The sequence below is a fragment of the Zootoca vivipara genome, chromosome 14, assembly GCF_965207765.1.
Source record: "Zootoca vivipara chromosome 14, rZooViv2.hap1.1, whole genome shotgun sequence".
Classification (NCBI taxonomy): Eukaryota; Metazoa; Chordata; class Lepidosauria; order Squamata; family Lacertidae; genus Zootoca; species Zootoca vivipara.
In genome coordinates this window covers 20,700,735-20,721,616 of record NC_142597.1, presented here as the reverse complement: position 1 = coordinate 20,721,616, position 20,882 = coordinate 20,700,735, and the positions used below count along the sequence as shown (strand labels likewise).

Sequence of the window (20,882 nt, the reverse complement as noted above, 5' to 3'; positions counted from 1 at the left end):
GTAACAATATCAAAGCATTTAACATCCTGCGGCTAAGCAAAGATTAAAGTAGCTCACATCATAAGGCAGAATCTGAAGAACTTTCACTTGCATCAAAATCTGTTGCCAGAGCAGCCCAACAGGTATTTCTGGGGTTGATGTAACACACAAATGACTGGGTGAAACACATAGAGTTTCATTTTACCTGAGAAAGTTCCCTTCAACTAGGTGCAGAGTTGCTCTGGATTTTTGCTTCCACACCTTGCAGAATCAACCTTCAGGCTTGCCTTGTGGAGCCTATTTGTCATAAGGTTCATATGTGAAATCCTTTTTTGGGGGGGGGGGGTTCAGATGCACAAAGTTGGCGCAAATTATTTTCCCCTCTATTTTTTTGCTGGCACCACTTAAGATGTTTTCGGGCATCATTTTTTAAAAAACAACAACAACAAGGCTCCATTTTAGAGGTCGCCGAATGTGTTTCTCCAAGGGGGGTGGGTCCACAGGGAACATGCTCCTATCACCCCAGAATTGGAGCCCTATCCAAGATATGTTCCCATGTGTGATAGACTGCAGTCAAACTCAAATATATATTTTTAGGTATCAGTGCAATCTCCTAGAGAAACAGGAACTTGGCTCAACCTCAGCAGTACAGCAATTAGCTAATTTTGAAGCTGATCCCCTGAGACAGATTTCTTGATGGAATTCAGGAACAGCTGCTTAAATGTCTGGGAATTAGTCAAGAGCAGCAAGGTCACTCATCAGCTGGCTGGGAGGCCTCTTTATTGGAAGAGCAGGGCACCTGGGGCACAGCATTCTGGGAACATCTCCTCTGCAAAGCCTGTTCATGGGGGTTGCACAGGAGAGTTCCTAGTCAATTGGGCTTTAGTCCATAGCAATGCAGCTCTCTAGCTAGCTAGTAATCCTGAGCTGGTATCAAGTTGCTGGACCTTTTCATTGCTGTGACAAATGTGCATGGGAGGTAGTTGTTTTCTGGAAGGTAGCTGCCACAGAAGCCCCAGAGAATGGAGAGAGAGGGTCATCTGTCAGTACTTTAATTTGTGCTACCTGCCTAGGAGTGGGGTGGGGGATTTCTCCGGAGTTAGTGTGCCTGCTTTCACCAGCACAAGATGACCCTGTAAGAAAAGGCCAACTCTCTCTGCTCTTGACATTTTATCAAGCAACATCATGGTTTGTAGCACAACTGCCTTTACTGTGTTTTCAAATGCTGCTCAGTATCATAATTGTCTCTCACTTGACAGAGATTTCAAATGTCATAGAGTCTCTGTATGCAAGTGCCACTAAGTAGATATTGTGTGTTTGTGGTTCGCCTCACCCTCCTTTTCTTAATGCATTAGGTGAATGGCTGCCTGTTGGATCCCATTCCCCCAATGATGGGAAGGAAAGGATGCCAGTCCCTGCCAAGCAGTATGATGGAGACTTCCATTGATGAAGGGATAGAGACAGAGGGAGAGTCTGAAGAGGATCCTGCTCAAGCATTTGCAGCCCTGCAAGCCACTCGCTGTGGAAAGAGGCGTCACACTCTGGCAGAAGTAACCAATCAGCTGGTTGTCATGCCGGGCACAGGTAAGTAAGTGGTCCAGACTGGAGCCTAGGAAGTTGGGGTGGTGCCACAGCTCAGCTGGTTCATCCTTCCCCAACCTGGTGCCCTCCAGATGTTTTGGGCTTCAGCTCCCACCCAAACAAGTCCTGTGCTGCCTGGGGCTAATGGGAGTTGCAGTCAAAAATATCTGAAGCGCACCAAGTTGGCTGGCTGGTTGGTCTAGTCCAGTCCTGTCCTAGTGAATCCACCTAATTCCAACTGTGGTATGTTGTGTAGACTGAGAGCAGGTGCACATGGAAGGGGGAATAAGCTTGTTTTCTCCTGCTCTGGAGGGTAGGACTCAAACCAATGGCTTCAAGTTGCAGGAAATGAGATTCTGGCTGAACATCGGGAAGAACTTTCTGACAGTAAGAGCTGTTTGACAGTGGAACGGTTTCCCCCAGGAGGTGGTGGACTCTTCATTCCTTGGAGGTTTTCAAGCAGAGGTTGGATGGCCATCTGTTATGGATGCTTAATCTGAGATTCCAGCATTGCAGGGGGTTGGACTAGATGACCCTCAGGATCCCTTCCAATGCTGATTCTATTATTTTAAGGGGTCTGTGGTGGACTTCCAGGGAGAGAGAGGTTTGGTTATACATTGAAGGCAACTTGAGGCAGAGGGTGGGGGATTTTGAGGTCTTGGCCTAATTTTCATGCCTCACTGAATTTAGCAGCCAACAAAGACAAGCGCGGGGGGGCAGGGGTTTGCAGTTATTACCTTGGAGCCCACAATGAATTTGTTTTGTAGGAAGATAAGAATGAAAAATGTACAGATGGTTTCTGCTTGTTTTGCCAAGCAATCTCATGACAGTGTTCAAAGGCTGGGAAGAGCAAACAGTGTCAGCTAAGGAGCCACCAGTTAGTGAATGTTTCATAGCACTGGGAGCCAGTGGTATAGCCCCCAAGAGAACATCTCTCCATCATTCCTGTGCAAATGGGAGGAGGCTGCTGTTCCACCATCACTTGAGAACTTATTGGTGTTTGTTCGGTAACTGCAGGAGGGTGGAATTCCTTCATCCTCAAATCTGCTTTAAAAAAAATCACAGTGGTGACGCAGCAAGTATCATTCTGCCAAAATTGCTGTTGAGCAAACAGTGTCTGTGGAGACACCAAGAGGGTCATAACGTAAACCAGTATAAAGGAGAGGTTCATTGTAATTTTTAGACCATTGACCTTCAGATGCCCTTGCTACGTTCCAACCTAGCCACGTACACAGTGTGTGTATATATTGCGATAAGCAACTGCCTGGCAAATGCCCCTTGCGACTTCATGCGAAAGTGTTTGCATGATTTTTTCCCTCTAAACGTGAGAAGGTTGTGTGCACTCCTTTCCAAGTATGTGTCATATCTGTTCACAATTGCTGTAGTAGAAAAGCAGTATTCAGCTCCCAGTGCGTTTTGGGCAATTTTAAGAAGAAAACCGAAATGACTTTTCCTTAAAAAGCGACCCTTTTACTTTTCAAATGTGAAAATAAAAAATTCCAGGTGGTAGCATATTTTGTCTGACTGTGCCAATTCACTCGGCCATCTGCCATCATTGTTTGAACCTGCCTGTTTCTGTAGGGTTGTAAATGGGCTAAAGCAATGCAGCCTTGCTCATTTGTAGGCTATCTTAACATGTTCCAACTAGCCACTAGAGACTTGGCTTTAGACACAGCTGCTTAGTTTGCTTTGGTAGGTAATTGCTCATTCCACTTACTATGGATTTTCCTGTGTTCTAAAGGGAAAGTCTTTTCCATGGATGAGAACCAATCCTTGAGCAGCGTCGACTCTGAATATGACATGGGATCCATCCAGAGAGACCTCAACTTTCTAGAAGACACTCCTTCCCTGAAGGAAATGGTACTTGCCAATCAGCCAGCTCCTAGGATGACGCCTCCTTTCATAGGCCTGAGGCCCGCTAATCCCGCCATGCAGGCTCTGGCTTCCCACAAACGAGAGGCCCACAACCGTTCCCCTGTCAGCTTCCGAGAGGGGCGCAGAGCGTCAGACACATCCCTAACGCAAGGTACCTTCTATTAAGAAATCAAGGTGTATGGGCTGAAGCTGTTGGGGCAGGCAGTCTGGATGGGGGGGGGGGTGCCCTGCTTATCTGGGTTAGGCCAATGGCTTTTGGGGTGGCCCCATGGTCGTCCTGGCAGCCAGGAAGTCCTGAACTGCTCCAGTTCTAAACTGACAGTTAAGATAGGACTTCAGCATGTGGCAAGAGCTATACAACAATGATGCTAGACGCATGGATGATAAAGGTATCAACAACGACTAGCCATGATGTCTAGGCTCTACCTCCATGTTCAGAGGCAGCAGAGCTTCTGAATACCAGTTTCTGGAAACCACAGAAGAGGAGAGCGTCCTTGTGTTCAGGTGCTGCTTGTAGTTTTTCTGTGAACGTCTGGCTGGTCACTGTGAGAACAGGATGCTGTACTAAATGGGCCACAGTCCTGATCCAGCAAGCTCTTCTTATGCTCTTATTTACCACCATATTTCTTTTTGGGTGGTGGGAAGGAGAGGAGGGGATTGTGGAGCTGTCTCACAGTGCAACCTACTAACAAGTAAGCCCTGTTGAGTTCAGTCGGAGCTATTCCTAGGAATAAGTGTGTTTAGGATTGCAGCCTACGTATTCATCTGTTTTGTGCAATCTGTTGGTGTTCCCTAGTGACATGGGCCTCTATATCAGGGTTTTTCAAACTTGGGTCTCCAGCTGTTTTTAGACTACAACTCCCATCATCCCTCGCTAGCAGGACCAGTGGTCAGGGATGGTGAGAATTGTAGTCCAAAAACAGCTAGAGACCCAAGTTTAAGAAACCCTGCTCTATATATACCTTCAGCTTTTTAGAAACTGTATGTGGATGTCCTGGAAATACATGTACATCACAGGTGCAATGAGCAAAACCCAAAAATGAACTAACAATTCAAAGCAGAGAGCTGCTCACAATCTTAGCATCCAGGGATTGCTTTCCTTCTAAAAACTGCTCTGCCTTGTCCTCAATCCAGGAATTGTGGCATTTAGGCAGCACCTTCAGAACCTAGCCCGAACCAAAGGAATCCTGGAGCTTAACAAAGTCCAGCTGTTCTATGAACAGATGAGGTCAGAAGATGAGCCTGCCCTGGCCTCCACATCTCCCCATCTGCAAGACCTCAGGAGTGGTCCCCAGCAGGTATGCCATTTCTGGGGCATGTTTCCCATATAGTTTGTGAGCCGTGGAGTCTTGCAGCCCTCCTTAAGCTACTCCAGCTGAAGCAGCACAGAGAGGTCAGGATGTGTCAGTAGGCAGAGAGAGTCAACTTAACTGGGGCACCTGCCACACAAGAAGCCAACAAATCTGAGCTGGGTGTAATTTATTAGCTTTCACCTGGGTTTTGTTACCATCTTAAGTTCTGCATTTCCAAATCTGAAACCTCTTGGTGCCGGGGTGGGTTTGATTGGCGTTTGGAGTATAGGAATGAGGAGGTTGTGGACCTCAGGTCTGTGTGGGAGGGGGTGGGAGCTCTGCAGGCCAGGCGTATGCAACACATGAGCCACTAAAAGACTCCTACTCAGAGGAGACCCATTCAAATTAATAGACGTGGCTGAAAGGCTCATTAACATCAGTGGAGCTACTCTAAGTAGAAGTTAGTTGGATAACACCAGCAACCTGTGATTTCTCTAGGAAACAGGCATCACTCACAAACATGCAGGCTTGCTGACCGCACTTGGGGATTTTGAAACTTCTTTCCAGCTCTGGCTGGATGGCAGAGGGTTGGACACAGGGGCCCAAGTTCCCTGGATTCAGGTCATTTGCCCGGCTCCTGATCTGGCTCTTGTTTCGATGGACTTTGCTACTTGTCAGAGTTTTAAGTGGGAAATGTGGCCTCTGGATCAGCAAAAGGTCTCTACAGCACGTTCATCCTTTCTCTCTCTTTCCCTCTCTTTCTCTCTCTCTTTCTCTCTCTCTCTTCCAAGGAGGAAACACCCCAACAGCAGGAAGCTGCCTCTGCTTTTGCTAACGGCATCCATCCCCAGTTGCTCTCCAGGCGGCAGAGCTTAGAAACGCAGTACTTGCAGCACAGACTCCAGGTATGGTGCCTCCTTTGGAAGAGTTAGGCCACTTCAAACAACACAGAAGTTTATAGGGAGTGCTGCTGCCTCTCCTCTCTCGTCTCCCCACTAAAATGTGTCGAGATATAAGACGCACTACTCTCCCCTCCTCCAGTGTTTCAAATAACAAAGCCATGGGACTCTCATGGCCGGCTGCACATATCATGGCAAAACTAGTTGTGATGGGGAGCAGTGGGCTTACCAGCAAGCTCACTCCCTACATTATTTCAGTAGCCGACTAAAGTATTATAGTGGGACTATAAAGCATTGTGTATATGATGATACAGCGAGTCTTCCTTGTTTCAGAAGCCCAGTCTGCTTTCAAAAGCCCAAAATGCCTGCCAGGTTTTTTGCAAGGAATTACCCCGGAGCCTGGAGCAGCAGTTACAGGAACACAGGTGAGCAAGAAGGCAGCAGCACCCACTGGTTTGGACCTGCATGTATATATAAGCTTGCTTTAAGAGTAAGAGGGAGCTTAATTAGGATGCTTTTCCACCCACCTCCAAATTAATGTGTCTTTGGGTGAGGGCTCACAAGAATGCAATTCTTTCTAGCATAAGAGGGGGGATGGTTCCCAGGTGATCTCCAGTAGTTGCCGCTCAGTGCATGTATGTGGGCAGCATTGAATTGTCGTGGGTGTGCTGCCCCATTCTCTTTGTCATCAGTGTTTCTCTCCAGATTGAATTGTGAGCCAGTCCCAAAAGCAGGGAAGGAATTCACATATTTGCTTCTTGCTGCTGGCTTCAAGCTGAGATGGCTCTGCCTTGTAGACCTGGAAATTTCCAATGCGAAATTTGTCACCCCAAGGTTCTCCCAAAGCCTCCTTCAGCTCATTTTGTATATTTTCCTGCTTTTAAAATCTATGTGTAAAAGTGCGTCCTGCATAGAATTAGAGCAGCGGTGTTTGTTTGTCTATCTTGGTTTCCTTGATCCTTAAAGAAAATAATTCAAAAACTGAAGTATGTTTTTAAAAAGACTTAGTTTGAATTAAGTTGGGGGCAGTGCAGCTGATAGGTTTTCTGATCCTTGCTCCGAGTGGAGGCTTAGACTAGATGTCATTTTTTAACGTCTGCTGCTAGCTTGGCAATCCAAAGTCCTTGCCTCTAGAGGAGAAGACAAAAGTAATGCAGAAAGTGGCATGGCTTTTAAGAAACTGGCTGAACCAACTTTTCTCGGTCTCTCTCGATCCAGGTTGCACCAGAAGCGGCTGTTTCTCCAGAAGCAATCCCAGCTGCAGGCGTATTTCAACCAGATGCAAATAGCGGAGAGTACCTATCCCAGACCAAGCCAGCTGTCCCTCACATGCCACGAGGAGCAGCAGCCACCACCCCCTCCCCAGTTCAGTTTGGTGCAGCCCCTGAGCCCCGTCATGGAGCCCTCTGCAGAACAAATGCAATATGACCCTTTCCTTAGCCAATACCAGAAGCTTCAACTTGACCAGCCACCCTCACCCCCGATCCACGGTTCCTCTCGATTGCCGTCGCAGATTCCCCTGCAACAGCAGCAGTATCCCTATCAGACTTGCGAATTGCCCGTTGGCACCTCGTCTGAACCAGACTATGCCAGCCAGCATCAATATCCCCTGGGCCCAACCCAGCAGAGCAGTGTAGCAATGACCGACAGCCGGCAGAGTTCAGACCCTCCTGGGTCCCAGTCTAACTATGAGGCGTTAGGCCTGGTGGAGCTGCCGGGGCTCTTTGATTGTGAAATGATGGAGACTGTTGACCCCCAACATGGTGGCTACGTCTTGGTGAACTAGCAAGTTTTGGAGTGTTGTGGATGGAAGGTGGATTGTTTGAAGTGAAGGACGGAAATGCATGTGGATTTCCATGTAAGTCCCATCCCTAAAATTCGTGGTTTGTGACCCAACCCTTGACCTTAACAGATGACTATACAAACCCTCCTAAATTGGTACTAGCAGGGAAATGACTGAGCATCACTTGCTCTGCAATGAAACTCGATGGCAGGGGCTGTGGAGGCAAGGTACTGCACTTTCGATAGAAGAGGAGACTACTTTGAAAGGAAAGAGGCGACACACTTGCAGGGAAGAAGGAGATCTGCAAACCATGCAGCCCCTGTCGGAGGAAGCCTGGAAGGGATCAAGAAGAGTAGCGAACATGGGGAGACACCATGCTACTTGGCAATAAAAGCAATACATTTTTCCATTGGAACGCTGCAAAGTTGTGCGCTGATATTGAAGCAAATCAGGAACGTAGCATGCTGGGGAACTTGACTGCAGCTGATCCTCAGAGGACTCACGTGGCACCTCTCACAATCTCCACTTTCTTCTGTGGACTCTCTCCAGGAAATTCCTGATCTTTATGAACCCTGACAAACCCCTAGATCTTGTGACGAAAGGGTCCATATATCGTTGTCAAAAGAAGACTGGAGTTGGACATCCAGGATTTTCATAGAACTTAAGTGTGTTGGAAGCCCCTCCAGAGATCAATGGACAAGAATTGGCAGGTGGAGGTGGGGAAGACCCAGGGGTGTGTGGGGAGGCTATACAATGTTGCCCCTTGGGGGAGCATGGGGGGGGGGAGCTGTGATCACTGGAGAAGTAGTTATAAGCTGCCCTTTGTTGCTTTTCTGTTTTAAAAGAAGAAGCAACTTTACTTTGGACTAAGCAGTGTGTATTGCTTTTGGTTTCTTAGGCTTTGTATATTTCGACAGTTATTTAGGGAATTAGAATTTTAAGGACAAAACAAAATGAGCTTATCAGAAAACCCATGTGAAGTGATAGTGCTGTGCCTTTTTGGGTTCATTTTGAGACTCTTACGCTTTTTCTTTTTTCTTTCTCTGAAGTAGAAAATAGCCCGTTTATGTCCATGCTGACGCCAAAGTCCCTTCAGAGCTCAAATTCCACCATGTGGAATGCAGGTGTAATGTTCTCCTTAAGTGTTTCTGACTTGTTCATCATTAGTATATCTGAAATGTTAAAAAGTATTACAGCAATATTTAGGATCAATAACTGTTGACTTGTTAACCACTTCAACAGGCATCTGCTCTACCAAGCGTTTTTGCGATGCATGACACGCTGGCCACAAAACCATAGGAAAGAATACAGAGGATCCCTTGAATTTGTCACGTAAGAGGATTTAGATAATAATAAAATGCCGTGACAGTGTTAGGAGAAGCACTACGGGTTACTGAGCATCCTGCTGGGAGCAGATGAAGTTTTAAGCACAACACAGATTTGTTTTAAGCACAAAGAACAATGGATTAGCAAAGTTGATCTGGCTGAAGACAAATGTAGGCCTGGTTCTCACTGAGGGGCTCAACTGGCGCCTGAGCTGCACCACTTTGGGCTGCAGGTGTGGCAGTGCCCCATCTGGGCCCTTCTGGGTGTGGGGCAGCAGAGGGAAGGCAGCTGCCAGGAAGCAGCTGGCAGTAGGACCTCTGCAGCAGCTACCACCTGTTTTCAAGATATTCAAATGCTTTAAAGAAAAGAAGCACAAACCTCAAGCCCTCTCTCTCCCCAAGTTGCTGAAATGGTGCCTTGTCAGGCTTCCCAGTTTTCAAAACAAAAGGTTCTCAATGGAGAACTTCCAGTTCAGCCCAAATTTGGAGGGGGCTTGTAAGAGGGAACATTCCATCCTGTGAGGCCCCCCCCCCAGCCCTGCCCCCCACCTACAGTCTGAAATGGTGCAGTCCAGCTTGGTGGTGAGAACTGTGCCTCTCTTCTTCAAGGGGAAGCTTTACCCCTCCCCTCCCGACCCATTTTAGTCCATGTGCCGCATTCACACTGTGCAATGCTTAAACTTCCCGTTTTAATTGCCACACCAACTGTTTGCTCCTAGCTGCTGTCTTTGCCATTAATTCCCCCCCTGCCTCAGCCAACTCTCAGAGAAATGAGTGACTTGGAGACAGGCTTTGATTCAGCAAGGAGCTGTGTCCTGGAGAGACCTCTTGCCTTGTGGAATTCCTGCCTGTGGACAATCCTTGCTCTTAGGAACCGGACCTTGAGAGACGAGTCAGGAATTAATAACCTTCCATTGACTTGTAAACTGCTGAAGCACGTTGACTAAGGTGCTTTTCCCGCAAGGAAATCCTTTCCTGCTATATCCTATGCACTTTGGGTGGGGAGGCGAGGTCAGCCAAGCTGACACCAACTGCCTTATTTCCTTGTAAGCCCTTGAGACCTGCCCACCCAACTGCTAACCTCTTGCTTTATTCAGTTTGCATATGGTGGTGGTGCTGTGAGCAAGCTCAAGTCAGCCATTCCTCTCCCCTTTGCTCTGTGGAGAAGGCAACCTCAGCCTTTGGACCCTGTCCAACCCACAGAGGCTTTTCACCGGGGGCATTGCAGCAACGGTCTATGTTAGCCAAAACCTTGATGGGCTGGACGCCACGTTCAGACCTTGCGTTGTCTACCCTACCCCCCCCCAATGTTCTTAGTCTCCGGAGCTGTTCCCCACAATAGGAGGAGGCTTTCATTGTGCGTGGAAGATATAAGCACTGGTATGTTGGTGGTCCTTGACTTAATGCCCAGGAGATTCGTGAGCTGGCATCTCCTTTGCAAGATGTTATTCCGTGGCGACTGGGAGTAAGGTTTGTTAGGATCCCAGCTCACGTCCTTGCAGAGGACAGCCGAAGAGCAGAGATCCACCAAGGAATAACGCAGTTTTGGCTTGCACAGCTTTTCCTTCTGCTGGGTGGGGCAGGGGCACCCAGAGCACAACCTGTAGCCAGCCTTAGGAGGTGGCTGTAGCTCGATATCCAGGTGCAGAGAAGTGATAAGCATCACTTTCCTTGGCAGTCGCTTTGTACCTCAGCAGATGGGGCAGAAGTTCTGAATGTTGAACTATATCAGGCATAGCTAACCCCTTCTGCTTAACAGCTTGTGTTTCGGAACATTTGTTGTCATTTATATTACAGCAGAGGAAACCATTTTTCTTAACCACATATCCTTAGCGCACTTGCCTGCCTTCCTCTCTCTCTCTCTCTCTCTCTCCCCCCCCTCCGTCTTTCTCTCTCTCTTAACTGCTCCTTCAGAATAGCCGCTTCTGTCGAGTCTGCTGTTGATGTCTGTTGTTAGAGGATTTGTGTATACTACTGTATAACAATTACTAGCTTTATTAGTTTTAATACAGGTTCCTTTGAAGAGACTTTGGTGAGATGTACATGGGGCGGGGCGGGGTTAAACAAATTTTTCATATGGAGACAAGTGCAATATGTGCGTGTGGTACGTTCTTTAATGTATTTTTTTAAGAAGAGTTAAAAGGGTTTAGTCTTCGCTTTGGGAGAAATGCACTAGTTTGGTCAGCGCCAGTTTTTGGCGCATCCATCTGTAGAATCAACATGCAGTTGGTATGCTGGACTCTGTAAAAGCAATTACCGTGTATTAATGCAAAATAAAGAACATGGACCTTCTGTTTTTTTATATATATCTATACATAAAAAATCATAATTGGTGAGCTGCAGTGGCCTTCTCTGTTCCTTTGCACACCATGTTTGTTAGCCTTTCCACTGGAGGAGATTCTGCACGCAAAAGGCACCTGCAGGTAACAAATTGAAAAACCTGATTCTCAAAAGGCTTCCTTCCCAAGTCCTGTTCCTAAGAATAGTCAGCCACTTTTGGGTCTGGAAACAAACAGTGGGAAGAGTTTTTACTTCGCAGGCAGCCTGCCAGAAAGAGACTGAGCAAGGAGTGATGTCCTGGACTGTAGAGGCACCTGTTGCATAGGCATTTTCTCTCCTGGGACTCCACACCTTCACCCCTGGAAAAGAACCGGGCTTTTAAAGTTGCAATAGACTTTGAGCAGTCTTTGTGGAATTGTCAAGTTGCCAGGGTAGAGCAAAGCTAGGAGACGGCTGAATGCATAGACAACACTGGGGCAGGAGGGAGTGCCTCTGCCCCTTTCCCTTTAGAATCAAATCATTAATGTGAAATATATTGTTTCCCTTTCAGAAATCTAATGTGCGGAGCAAATCTCGCCCCTGTTTCCCCCTGCCATGCCCTGACCTTTCCTCCCAAAATATTTTTGGTGTCACCACTGGCAGGGAAGTGCAGACATATACTCTGCAGAATATATAATATGGAACATGAAAAGCAAACCACCTTTTTCTTGCCAAAGTGGTTTCTTCAGCAAGGCGTCAAGCAGCCCTGTTCAATTCACGCTCTGTTGTTGACATCGGGAGGAAGATACTATGGTGATGAAAAACGGGAGCAGCATTACAAGATGTCATTGCAACGATTCTCCTTTTCTTCTACTTTCCATTAGGATATGAATAATTCTGTTTGCTGGATACAATGGGAGTTGCGAATGGATTCCATAGATTAATTGGGGAACTTAAAAAATAATAATACTATACAGTATTCAGACTTGTTTTTCAGTGCAAGGCAGAGCCAGGCTTTGCATAGAAGTCATACGCTAATCAGAAGCCACGTCTAGCAAATCTGAGACATTTGATAAGCAACAACATCTGTGTGTGGTTATATAAAATCTTAAGGTCCCTCTACTCAGTAATGTGTGTGATGGAAGAAAGTGATTTGAGAAGTTGAAGGAAGAAAATATTAACAATGTGTAATCTGCACAGGATTTATAGCAGGCTAAACAGGTCATGAGTCAACTGAGTACTCAGTGGCTCCTTTAGCCCTACAGCATTGGCAGGCATGACCTGAGGAGGCTACTAGTTGCAAACCAACGCCCCTGTCCCATTATCTGTCCTACTTTATCACTGGTATCTATTGTCTCCTACGGCAAGGAGTTCCACCATTCATTGGCTGCAGTGGGTGATGGGTTTTTTTTAAGATGGCTGTGTGTGAATCACTGTATACTTCCCACCAATATAATTGCCTATGGGGGAATATTTGCAATACGTTATGGGTTTTCAGTTGTAAAGCATAGGCTCTCATTTTACTAACAAACCAGCCAAGCAGAGGTTTTCCAGAACACCTTAGAGCAGCCTTCACCAACCTGGCAAATAAATATGGCGTGATAAGCACAGGCTTTATCTGCACATTCCTAGTCGGAACTTACTTGCGAGAAGACAAACCAGACATGTTCATACTGTTTGGCTTTGTAAATGCACTTGCTGTCCTGACATTCTGCTCTTTTGGAAGGTTACTCTAAAGATAAAATGATGAAGCAGACTTTTCTCTCTGAACGAGAGTACCGTATTTTTCCGTGTATAAGACTAGGTTCCCCCCCCTAAAAAGTAAAGTCCAATATTAGGGGGCGTCTTATACACGGATACATCTCATTTTTCTTAAATCTGAGTCCCCCCAAATAGGCGGCATCTTATACATGGAGGCATCTTATAGACGGAAAAATACGGTATGTAGACTTGAGCTCTTTCTCTGAACACATCATTGTTAATGGCCATATTGTGTGAGTGCTTTTAAAATCCTCCATGTGTTAAAAAAAAGTGATTTAATGTCTACATTTGAAGGGGACAGACATGTCAGTTGTTTGAAACCTTTCCCTCAGATTTTGGAACATAAACCTGTCTTTTTTGCAATAATCCATCTAGATCAGGCATCCCCAAACTTCGGCCCTCCAGATGTTTTGGACTACAATTCCCATCATCCCTGATCACTGGTCCTGTTAGCTAGGGATCATGGAAGTTGTAGGCCAAAACATCTGGATGGCCGCAGTTTGGGGATGCCTGATCTAGATCTTTGGGAAGAGGAAGAATGGCAACAAGGAGCATAGAAGGAAGCAAATTAAACTGGGAAGGCTATTTACTCTCCTAAATAGTCCAAGATGACGTGCTCTCTCTCTCTCTCTCTCTCTCTCTCTCTCTTTCCTTCCTCTGCTTCATACACTCTGCTCTATATAAAGGGCTAGCCAGCATTTTCAAGCCAGTAAAACGATCAGGTGCCTTATATCCTGGAGGCTTCTAGAGAGAATGGAAGCGGAGAATGTGCTCTGAATGACGTCAGCTGGGTAAATAATACCCTGCATTGAAATTGCCAGAGTATGCATTACCCTTTCAGCGAGGCCCTGCTGAGGCCATCCTACTGCAAAGAAAACTGCACAGGCCAGATGCCTTTTTCTGCAGTATATTTCTTTTTTTTTCCTTTTTCTTTTTTGTACAAAGAGTAGGAATTCAAAGGAGTGGAAAAGAGGGGGAAGGTGCCTGGAGAAACAAAATCTGCCCGTGCTCAGTGTGGAAACACCTTGGGCAAGAGACATTTTTACTGGCTGCTTTCTGTTTTATCTCAGGACTGGCCATGCAAAAACAGAGAACCAGCCAGTCACCCATTTCCAAATTCAGCATCCTGAAGACTGCACATCTCTGTGGCTCTTTCTCATTTAACCCCGGAAAATAACATGGAAACATCTCTGCCGCTCACCTGTTTCTAGCCTCAAAAGTTTCCAGATAGCCTCTCAAGTTATTAGTTAACCTAGACTGTGGAAGCAGAATAAATCAAAGCAATACTAAATATTACCTAACAAATTTGGCTCTCGGAATTTGTGCTTCCTGGGGACAGAATCCATAGAGCCCAGTGTCTGACTTTCTATCTGCTTTGGGGGAGCAAGTAATGATTGATACACACACCCCAGGTCACTCCTTTTAGTGGCTGATGGCTCTCTGGATAGAAATGGCTCCAGATAATAGCCCCACCAATGTGTTTATCCAGCACTTTAATTTGCATCTACAAGGCAGTGTAGAAGTTTGAGAGAAAGGGCCCCTTGCTCCTTTAGAGTGCACCCTTTAGCAAGATTAATTGGGTGTCAAACCCTTTGGCTGGAGAGTGTTAAACTCTCTAGCTCTTTCATTCCCCCTCCCCTTTGCAATTTCCTCCAGCTGCTAATTCATCTGAGGCCTTCAACAAGTGGCAATCACCTAGGCAGATGTGTTGGCATGGCAACGGCTCCAAGGAGACAGCTCTGCTCACACTTGCTAGTGGCTGCCCTGCAAGTCACCTTTGCAGGAAGAGAAGCGGCTCTCCCCCCCCCCCCCCCGCCAGTTACGGTTACAGCCGCACTTGGATTAGTGTGCATAATGCATAAATCTCTCCGCAGCCTTGCATGCAGCAGCCGCAACGCACCTGGGGACCGGACACAGCATAAAAAATGTGTCCACCGGAGGATGTTCCCAGAAGAAGCAAAGAAAGCAGTTGAAACTCAGTCTGGACATGTATCTAGTTTCTTGTTCTCTGTGTGTTGTTGATGTATCTGGGAGCAGGTGTTAGGAGAGCCTTTCAACCCAGCAATTCTTAGCATATATGTGTTGGCTCAGTAAACCTTACAACAACCCTGTGAGGTAGACCACAGTCATCCCTGTCGTGCGGGGGGGGGGGTTACTTAATTGAAACAGAAAATCCCGCTGGCGAGCTCACAGCAGACACAAGGTTTGAAGTGCAGACATATCGACTCATACATAACTTGCCCCCTTAGCTGCGACACTCCACCAGCTCCCAAATCTGATGGCTGAGACTTGAACATGTGGAGTTCAAGAGATCAATTTTCCAGATACCGGCTGCGAATCTTGATGGAGATTATGCGCCTGCAAGCCAATAGTGAATAAGCGGAGGAAGTGAAGTTAGAAAGGAGACCAGAAAAGGCCACATTCCCACGTCTGTCCTGAGTTGTCCTTAAGTCTGGGATCTTGGCCACTGACCTGTTTGCTGTCTCTTGGCCTCAATGCTGCTTCTGTAAAATGGGAATATACGACCTCTTCACATTGCTGTTGCGATAAACAAATGTTTATGACTTGCCAATTGAGGTGGGTTATTTATTGCCACTTTCCTTTCGTTCTCTCTTCCAGTTAGCCTCAAGCTCTGAGGGGTCTGCACAGCCGACAGACACTCCCTGCCAGAGCAAGCCTGACATCAGCAGTTGCCAAGGAAACGGGATTATTATTATTTTTATTATTATCAAAACCACGTTCTTTGGAAATTTAACAAAGTGCACATCCATCATCTCCCTTTCTTGCCACTGTGGGGGCTGGTATCTTGGACAACACCTGGCTGGCATCCTAACCCCTCCAAACAACAACATAACATGCTTGTCCCTAGAGTCAGTGGCTGCCTCTGCACTGCAGGCTTGCTGTGAGCCGGGGGGGGGGGGAGGGCGTTTGGCATATTGAGTAAGTAGGCTTCTGCCTTGGCCGTCCCTGGTGGATGGGTAGGGGCAGCCATGTCACCTGTCACTGAATCGTAGAAAGGTAGAGTCAGCTACCTGGAGCAGCAGCCTTTCAGATTGGAAGGACTATGCAAGATTTTCTCAGGTAAGTGGGGTTACAATGGCAGACTAAACTTTCCGAGTCAAAACAGCCTTAGAGCCAGCTTTATCTAGAAACAAGGACTGGATCCAGACATTGTCATTCTTGACCATTTATTGAACAAACCTGTGCTAATATTTAATAGCATTAAGTCCTTTCAAGCACGTTGGAAACCCGATATATTTCTGTTCTCACCCTTCCATTTGGGTGTTCCAAGGCTCTTGCTACTTTTGTGTGGGTTTCCATCACATACGGGCCAAATCCCGGCTGTGCAATTATGGTTGATGATCAGACTTTTACCGTAAGGGAAGTGACAGGGAAACGTCTTGGAAAGTAAGGGCCGACACTTGCTTTGACGCAACCTCATCTAATCTCCCCACAAATCAGGCTGAGTACTCAACCAGCAAGTTGTTCAGAAACATCCTGTGATTCCCACTGTCTTACCACAGAAATTTGGGGTATGGGTCTGCCCAGTAGTACTCTGGCTGGTTATCCAGATTAAAAAACAACATCCTGCAAAGCAATTTACACGCACTTTGCGGTAAGAGATTGTCTGTGGGATTCAACCACTGTTTTCTTTGACTTGACTCCTGGACTTGATGAATGCAGTCCCTCGTTTTCTGAAGGCCATTCATACATTACATGTGTCTGACACACATATTCCTCTCTGTGCCAGTATGCTTATATTTTCTCTTTCTTGTTCTCCAAAGGGCTTATATCAGTGTGATTTTTCAAATCAGAACCCTGTGGGAACTGCAGTTGCTTAACAATTGCAAGCACCTCTGCTAACAACAGTTCTCATCATAACCCTCCCTTTTATACCAAAATTCCCAGGGATGCTTTGGAAGCCAGTATGTTTCCAAGTCATCTTAGTGTTGTAAGCTTTCAGGGATCTACCTCTACAAAGCAAATAATTATGTGGATTGATGGAGGGGGGGTCCTTCTTACCACCAGTTACAAAATATTATGATCATTCCATCTCTGCATGTTCTCCGGCTCTTGGCCTGCAATTCTTGCCTCATGCCCCCAATGCAGTTCAAAGCCCACTGGCTCCTGATCCTGATTCTGCCTCTCTTTTATCAGCTCTTTATTTATCCTTGTTCCAGTTCAAAGTCCAAAACCTTCCAGTCTTGTTTTGTTAACATTTTCCCCCTCAAAACAAGCACATTTTTGATAAACAGCCAGCAGGGCTGGGCTGAGTGTTCTCTTTGTGGTGGTACCAAGAGGAATTTATTCTGGCACTGCAAGGATCCCATCACAGTTGCTCGTGAGGAGCAGCGGAGGATGAACAGCTCCCCTTCCCCATATTTGTTCCCTACTTAACATGCATGCCAGCCCTCTTTATTACTTGCTATGTTTTGAAAAATAGGGGTCAGATAAATGGCAAGCCCTTATTGAGGAGCACAGTATGAGCCCCAAACACCCCACTTCTTCACATTATTAAAAAACGAAACGAAAAGGGAGTCTGGTATTCTTGATGCCACAAATAAACTATTAGAGGTATAACGAAACACCAAATGCCGCTCAGTGAAATTAGCAACCAAAAGCCTCTGCCTCGAGAAATTTCCAAACATTTGGCAGCCAGGGAAGTAGACATGGGCAGATACCCTTATACCACTTTGTGCCAGGAATGAGGGATTTTATGCAAGGGGCTCCCCACATAAAGGGTCCTTTGAGCAATGGTTTAAAACAGGGGTCCCCAAACTACGGCCCCCGGGCCGGATGCGGCCCAATCGGCCTTCCAATCCGGCCCGCGACGACCCCCGCCGCCCGCTGCCGCCGCCCGCTCTCACGGCGCGCGGCGCAGCGACGATCTAAAAAATCGGCAAACAAATCGCCGAAAATCCTTTGTGCGCATGCGTATGGGCCTCTCCCGACCCGGAAGAGGTCATTTCTGGTGCACTTCCGGGTCGGGGGAGGCCCATACGCATGCGCACAAGCGATTTTCAGCGATTTTTCCCGCCCGTGTGCGTGTGCGCATGCGCATGGGCGCGCACTCCCCCGCCCTCCGGCCCGCTGCGCGCGCACTCCCCTGCCCTCCGGCCCGCCGCGCGGTAAGTCTGGGGACCCCTGGTTTAAAAGGAAGGAGAGGTGGTGGCCCCCTGGCAGAGCAACAGAGAGGTAAGGAAGGGGCCAAAGCTTCTGCTCTGCTTTCGCTTCTCCTCGATTCAATCCCTGGTGTCACCTGGTAGGGCTGGGAATGCCCCGTCTGAAACCTTGGACAGCCACTGCCAGTCAGTGCTGGTGAGCCTGAGCTAGATGCATCATTGGTCTGGCTTGGTAAATGGCAACTACCTGCGTCTTAAGGGCCATATAGCTAAGCAGTGGGGGATTTGCTTGCCTACAGAAGGTCCTGCTTTCAAATCCCAGGAACTCCCGTTAGGACTGGGGAAACCTCCCGTCCGAAACACTGTGGAGAGCTGCTGCCAGCCAGTGTGGGTAATACTGAGCTGGAGGGACCGATTCTCTGACTCGGCATATATAAGGCAGCTTCCTTCCTTTGTCATTTATGCGAGAGAGCAGGCAAGTTGCACGCTGTGAGCCGTTTCCAGCTGGCAAGCTGCTGCAGCCCCGAGCCCAGCGCGAACTCATTCTTTCAGCCAACAGCGAGACTTCGCAACAGCAGGGGGATTAATGCAAAGAGGCAGCTCGCTCGGCTCCCTCCGTGCTTCACCACCAGCTCATCGCCCCCATGAAGAGGGAGGGGAGGCCGTCACTGGAAAGTCAACGTTAGCGCTTCAGAGAGAGAGAGAGAGAGAGGTAGCCGGGCAGTCAGCGTGACCTGTGGACAGAGAGCAGCAGGATCGTCTGTTTTTCTCCTGCAGAGCGAGCGAGCTGAAGCCATCGCAGCGCTGCGTTCTCTCGGATGCGAATCCAGAGGGAAACCAGAGCTCTTCTGAACGCAGATTGAGGCAGCAACTGGGAGGCAGCCAAAAGCAACGTCAAGGAGGCCTTAGGCTCCCTGGAGAAAGGGTCGCTGCATTCCTGGCGGCTGCCTGGTCACAAGGCGAGCCCGATGGTGACGCAACGCTGTCTGTTTACTGCCAGGAGCGAGCCCAGGAAAGAGCCTGCCCAGAGCAGACCCTTGCGGTGCCAAGGCGAACTGAGGTCAAGGCTCCTCCTTCTGGAAGCCAAGCAGGGGGTGGCGAAAGACCGTGCTAAGGAGGCAAGGCCTCTCAAGTGCTGTAAAGGTGGGTTTGAGTGGGTGTTTTGGGTCAGGTTAGACATGTTGATTTGTATGCAGCCAACCACAAATGAACAACCATACCCTGGGCCTAGGCCAACCCCAACATCTCTCACCACCAAAGGAACACAAGCGAACAGCAGAGAACCTGCACAAGCGACGCTGACAAAAACCCCACATATACCGGTCCTAAGCAAAATAGAAACATCAACACCCCACCCCCACCCATCTTTCCCCATTTTCTTCCCAATGTGTCAACAAATGAAAATGATTTGTAAAAATGTTAGGAGAGACATTGCACATATTTTTGTAAAACGAGAAAATCTTTAATAAATAAAATAAAAAATAAAGTAAAGGTGGATTTGATGGGAAGTGAAGGGGGATTCCCCCCATTTATTCCAATGGCCTAGTTGTGTGTTTTGAGCATAGGCTGTTTTCCAAAGGGGACAAGTGTTGGCTGGTTCTCAGGACTGGCCTGAGAACTTCTACCTGAGAGGGGGAAGCAGGGCCGTCTTAAGCGCCCCTGGCGCCATGGTGCGACGGATCCCTCCGGCGCCCCCCCCCCATTTCCCAGCGCAGCTGCCACAGGCGCTGCTACTGCGCGGCGGGCGGGCGGGCAGGCACAGCACAGCTGCGCGGCGGACTAGCCAGCCAGCGGGCGGGCGCAGCTCGCGGTCCCCCCCCCCTGGCCGGCGCCATGGTGCCCTGCGCCACCCAGCCTGGCCATAGGGCTGGCCCTGGGTGGAAGGACAAATTGTGCATTTCACGCCTGTAGGGTGGAAGGCAGGGAGACAAACAGTAGGTGCCGCCAGAGCCAATGAAAGTGGAGCCACCCTGAGCTCTTGTAGGTCGAAGGCAGGCAGGTTGGAGGGCAGTGCCCCCTTTCCCCTAATGCAGCAGCCTCCACTGCTCACAACCCCTTCCATGCACAGACTGGCAGGTGGCTTTTCAATGTTGACATCCTCTGCTGTACCTGAAGGCAGGATGAAGAGCACCTGTCATACCTCATGGTCCACATAGCTCTGTCCTCCAGTACCACCACTTCCTTCCCACCCACCCTCCGCATTTGTTGCCTGAGGCAGCTTCCTCCCTCTACCCAATATTAGGGCTGGCCCTTCTAGTTCCCCAACTCCAGATTACTTCTGTCCCCTAATGAGCCCAATGAGGGGAGGGATGGGATTTCACCTCTGCAAATCAACAGAAATAGTGGCTCTTGGAAAGTGTCAGGCAATGGGGTCAAGGGGAAAGGATTATCCATAAGATAACACATTTTTCAGAAGCTGTGAGCTTTTCTCGCGTGTTATTTTGCTGCCTTCGCCTTTTCTTTGTTGAGTTTAAGAAATCCACAGGGCGAATCTTTGGACCCAATGCTTTCTCTTGATGAATTACGTTTTCTATGCAGTTGGGAGTGTTTCCCCACAAGTGACATTAAAACCTGGACACACACCCTTGGCCTCAGGGGGTATATGCAACCCAGCAAAGAGGGTTATCTTGGTACTTTTTTGAGAGATTGAAAAGCTGCATCACAAGGAGAGAGAACATTATCCTGCAACCATAGAGCAGCAGGAGGTAGGTATTTTGGGGGAGGCAACAGCTCTGCTGGAGCGGTATAATGCCTGCACCACAAGCTGATGCCTGCCATGCTGACTCACAAGCTTAGCAGGCACAATAGATTGTAACCGGTGTGTGAAATGCTGTAGAGACAACCTGGAACCTCCTCAGAATTTGGTGCTGGTCCAGAAACCCCACCCTGCTTGTGTTCCAGGGTCTGTCACTTCGATAAGTAATCCAGATGCAGCTGCTCTGTTGTTATGCTTGATAATATTAGGCAGCCCCAAGGGAACACATAATATTTCACCCATTAGGCTG

General features: G+C 47.9%; 1 protein-coding gene and 2 long non-coding RNA genes across 4 annotated transcripts in view; 2 read left to right on the top strand and 1 right to left on the bottom strand.

Annotated features, from left to right (window-relative positions):
* SIK2 (salt inducible kinase 2) overlaps positions 1-11,070 on the top strand; it is a 79,294-nt gene extending 68,224 nt beyond the window's left edge. Inside the window, exons 10-15 of one of the 2 annotated variants that reach the window (XM_035140266.3) lie at positions 1,335-1,563; positions 3,302-3,586; positions 4,570-4,733; positions 5,519-5,632; positions 5,960-6,051; positions 6,845-11,070. In XM_035140266.3, the coding sequence (XP_034996157.1) occupies positions 1,335-1,563; positions 3,302-3,586; positions 4,570-4,733; positions 5,519-5,632; positions 5,960-6,051; positions 6,845-7,412 (1,452 nt within the window). In that variant the 3' untranslated portion in view covers positions 7,413-11,070. The remainder of the gene's footprint in view (positions 1-1,334; positions 1,564-3,301; positions 3,587-4,569; positions 4,734-5,518; positions 5,633-5,959; positions 6,052-6,844) is intronic. The other variant, XM_088657858.1, reaches the window with a different exon arrangement.
* On the bottom strand, positions 11,018-15,075 carry LOC148683527 (uncharacterized). Its single transcript, XR_015947037.1, has 3 exons — positions 14,946-15,075; positions 11,715-11,801; positions 11,018-11,151 (listed from the first exon to the last, which is right to left on the bottom strand). It is a non-coding gene; the product is annotated as an uncharacterized LOC148683527 (long non-coding RNA).
* Positions 15,076-18,430: 3,355 nt separating this feature from the next.
* Positions 18,431-20,882, top strand: part of LOC148683526 (uncharacterized) — a 5,041-nt gene continuing 2,589 nt past the window's right edge. The window contains exon 1 of the long non-coding RNA XR_015947038.1: positions 18,431-19,020. This is a non-coding gene — a long non-coding RNA (uncharacterized LOC148683526). The remainder of the gene's footprint in view (positions 19,021-20,882) is intronic.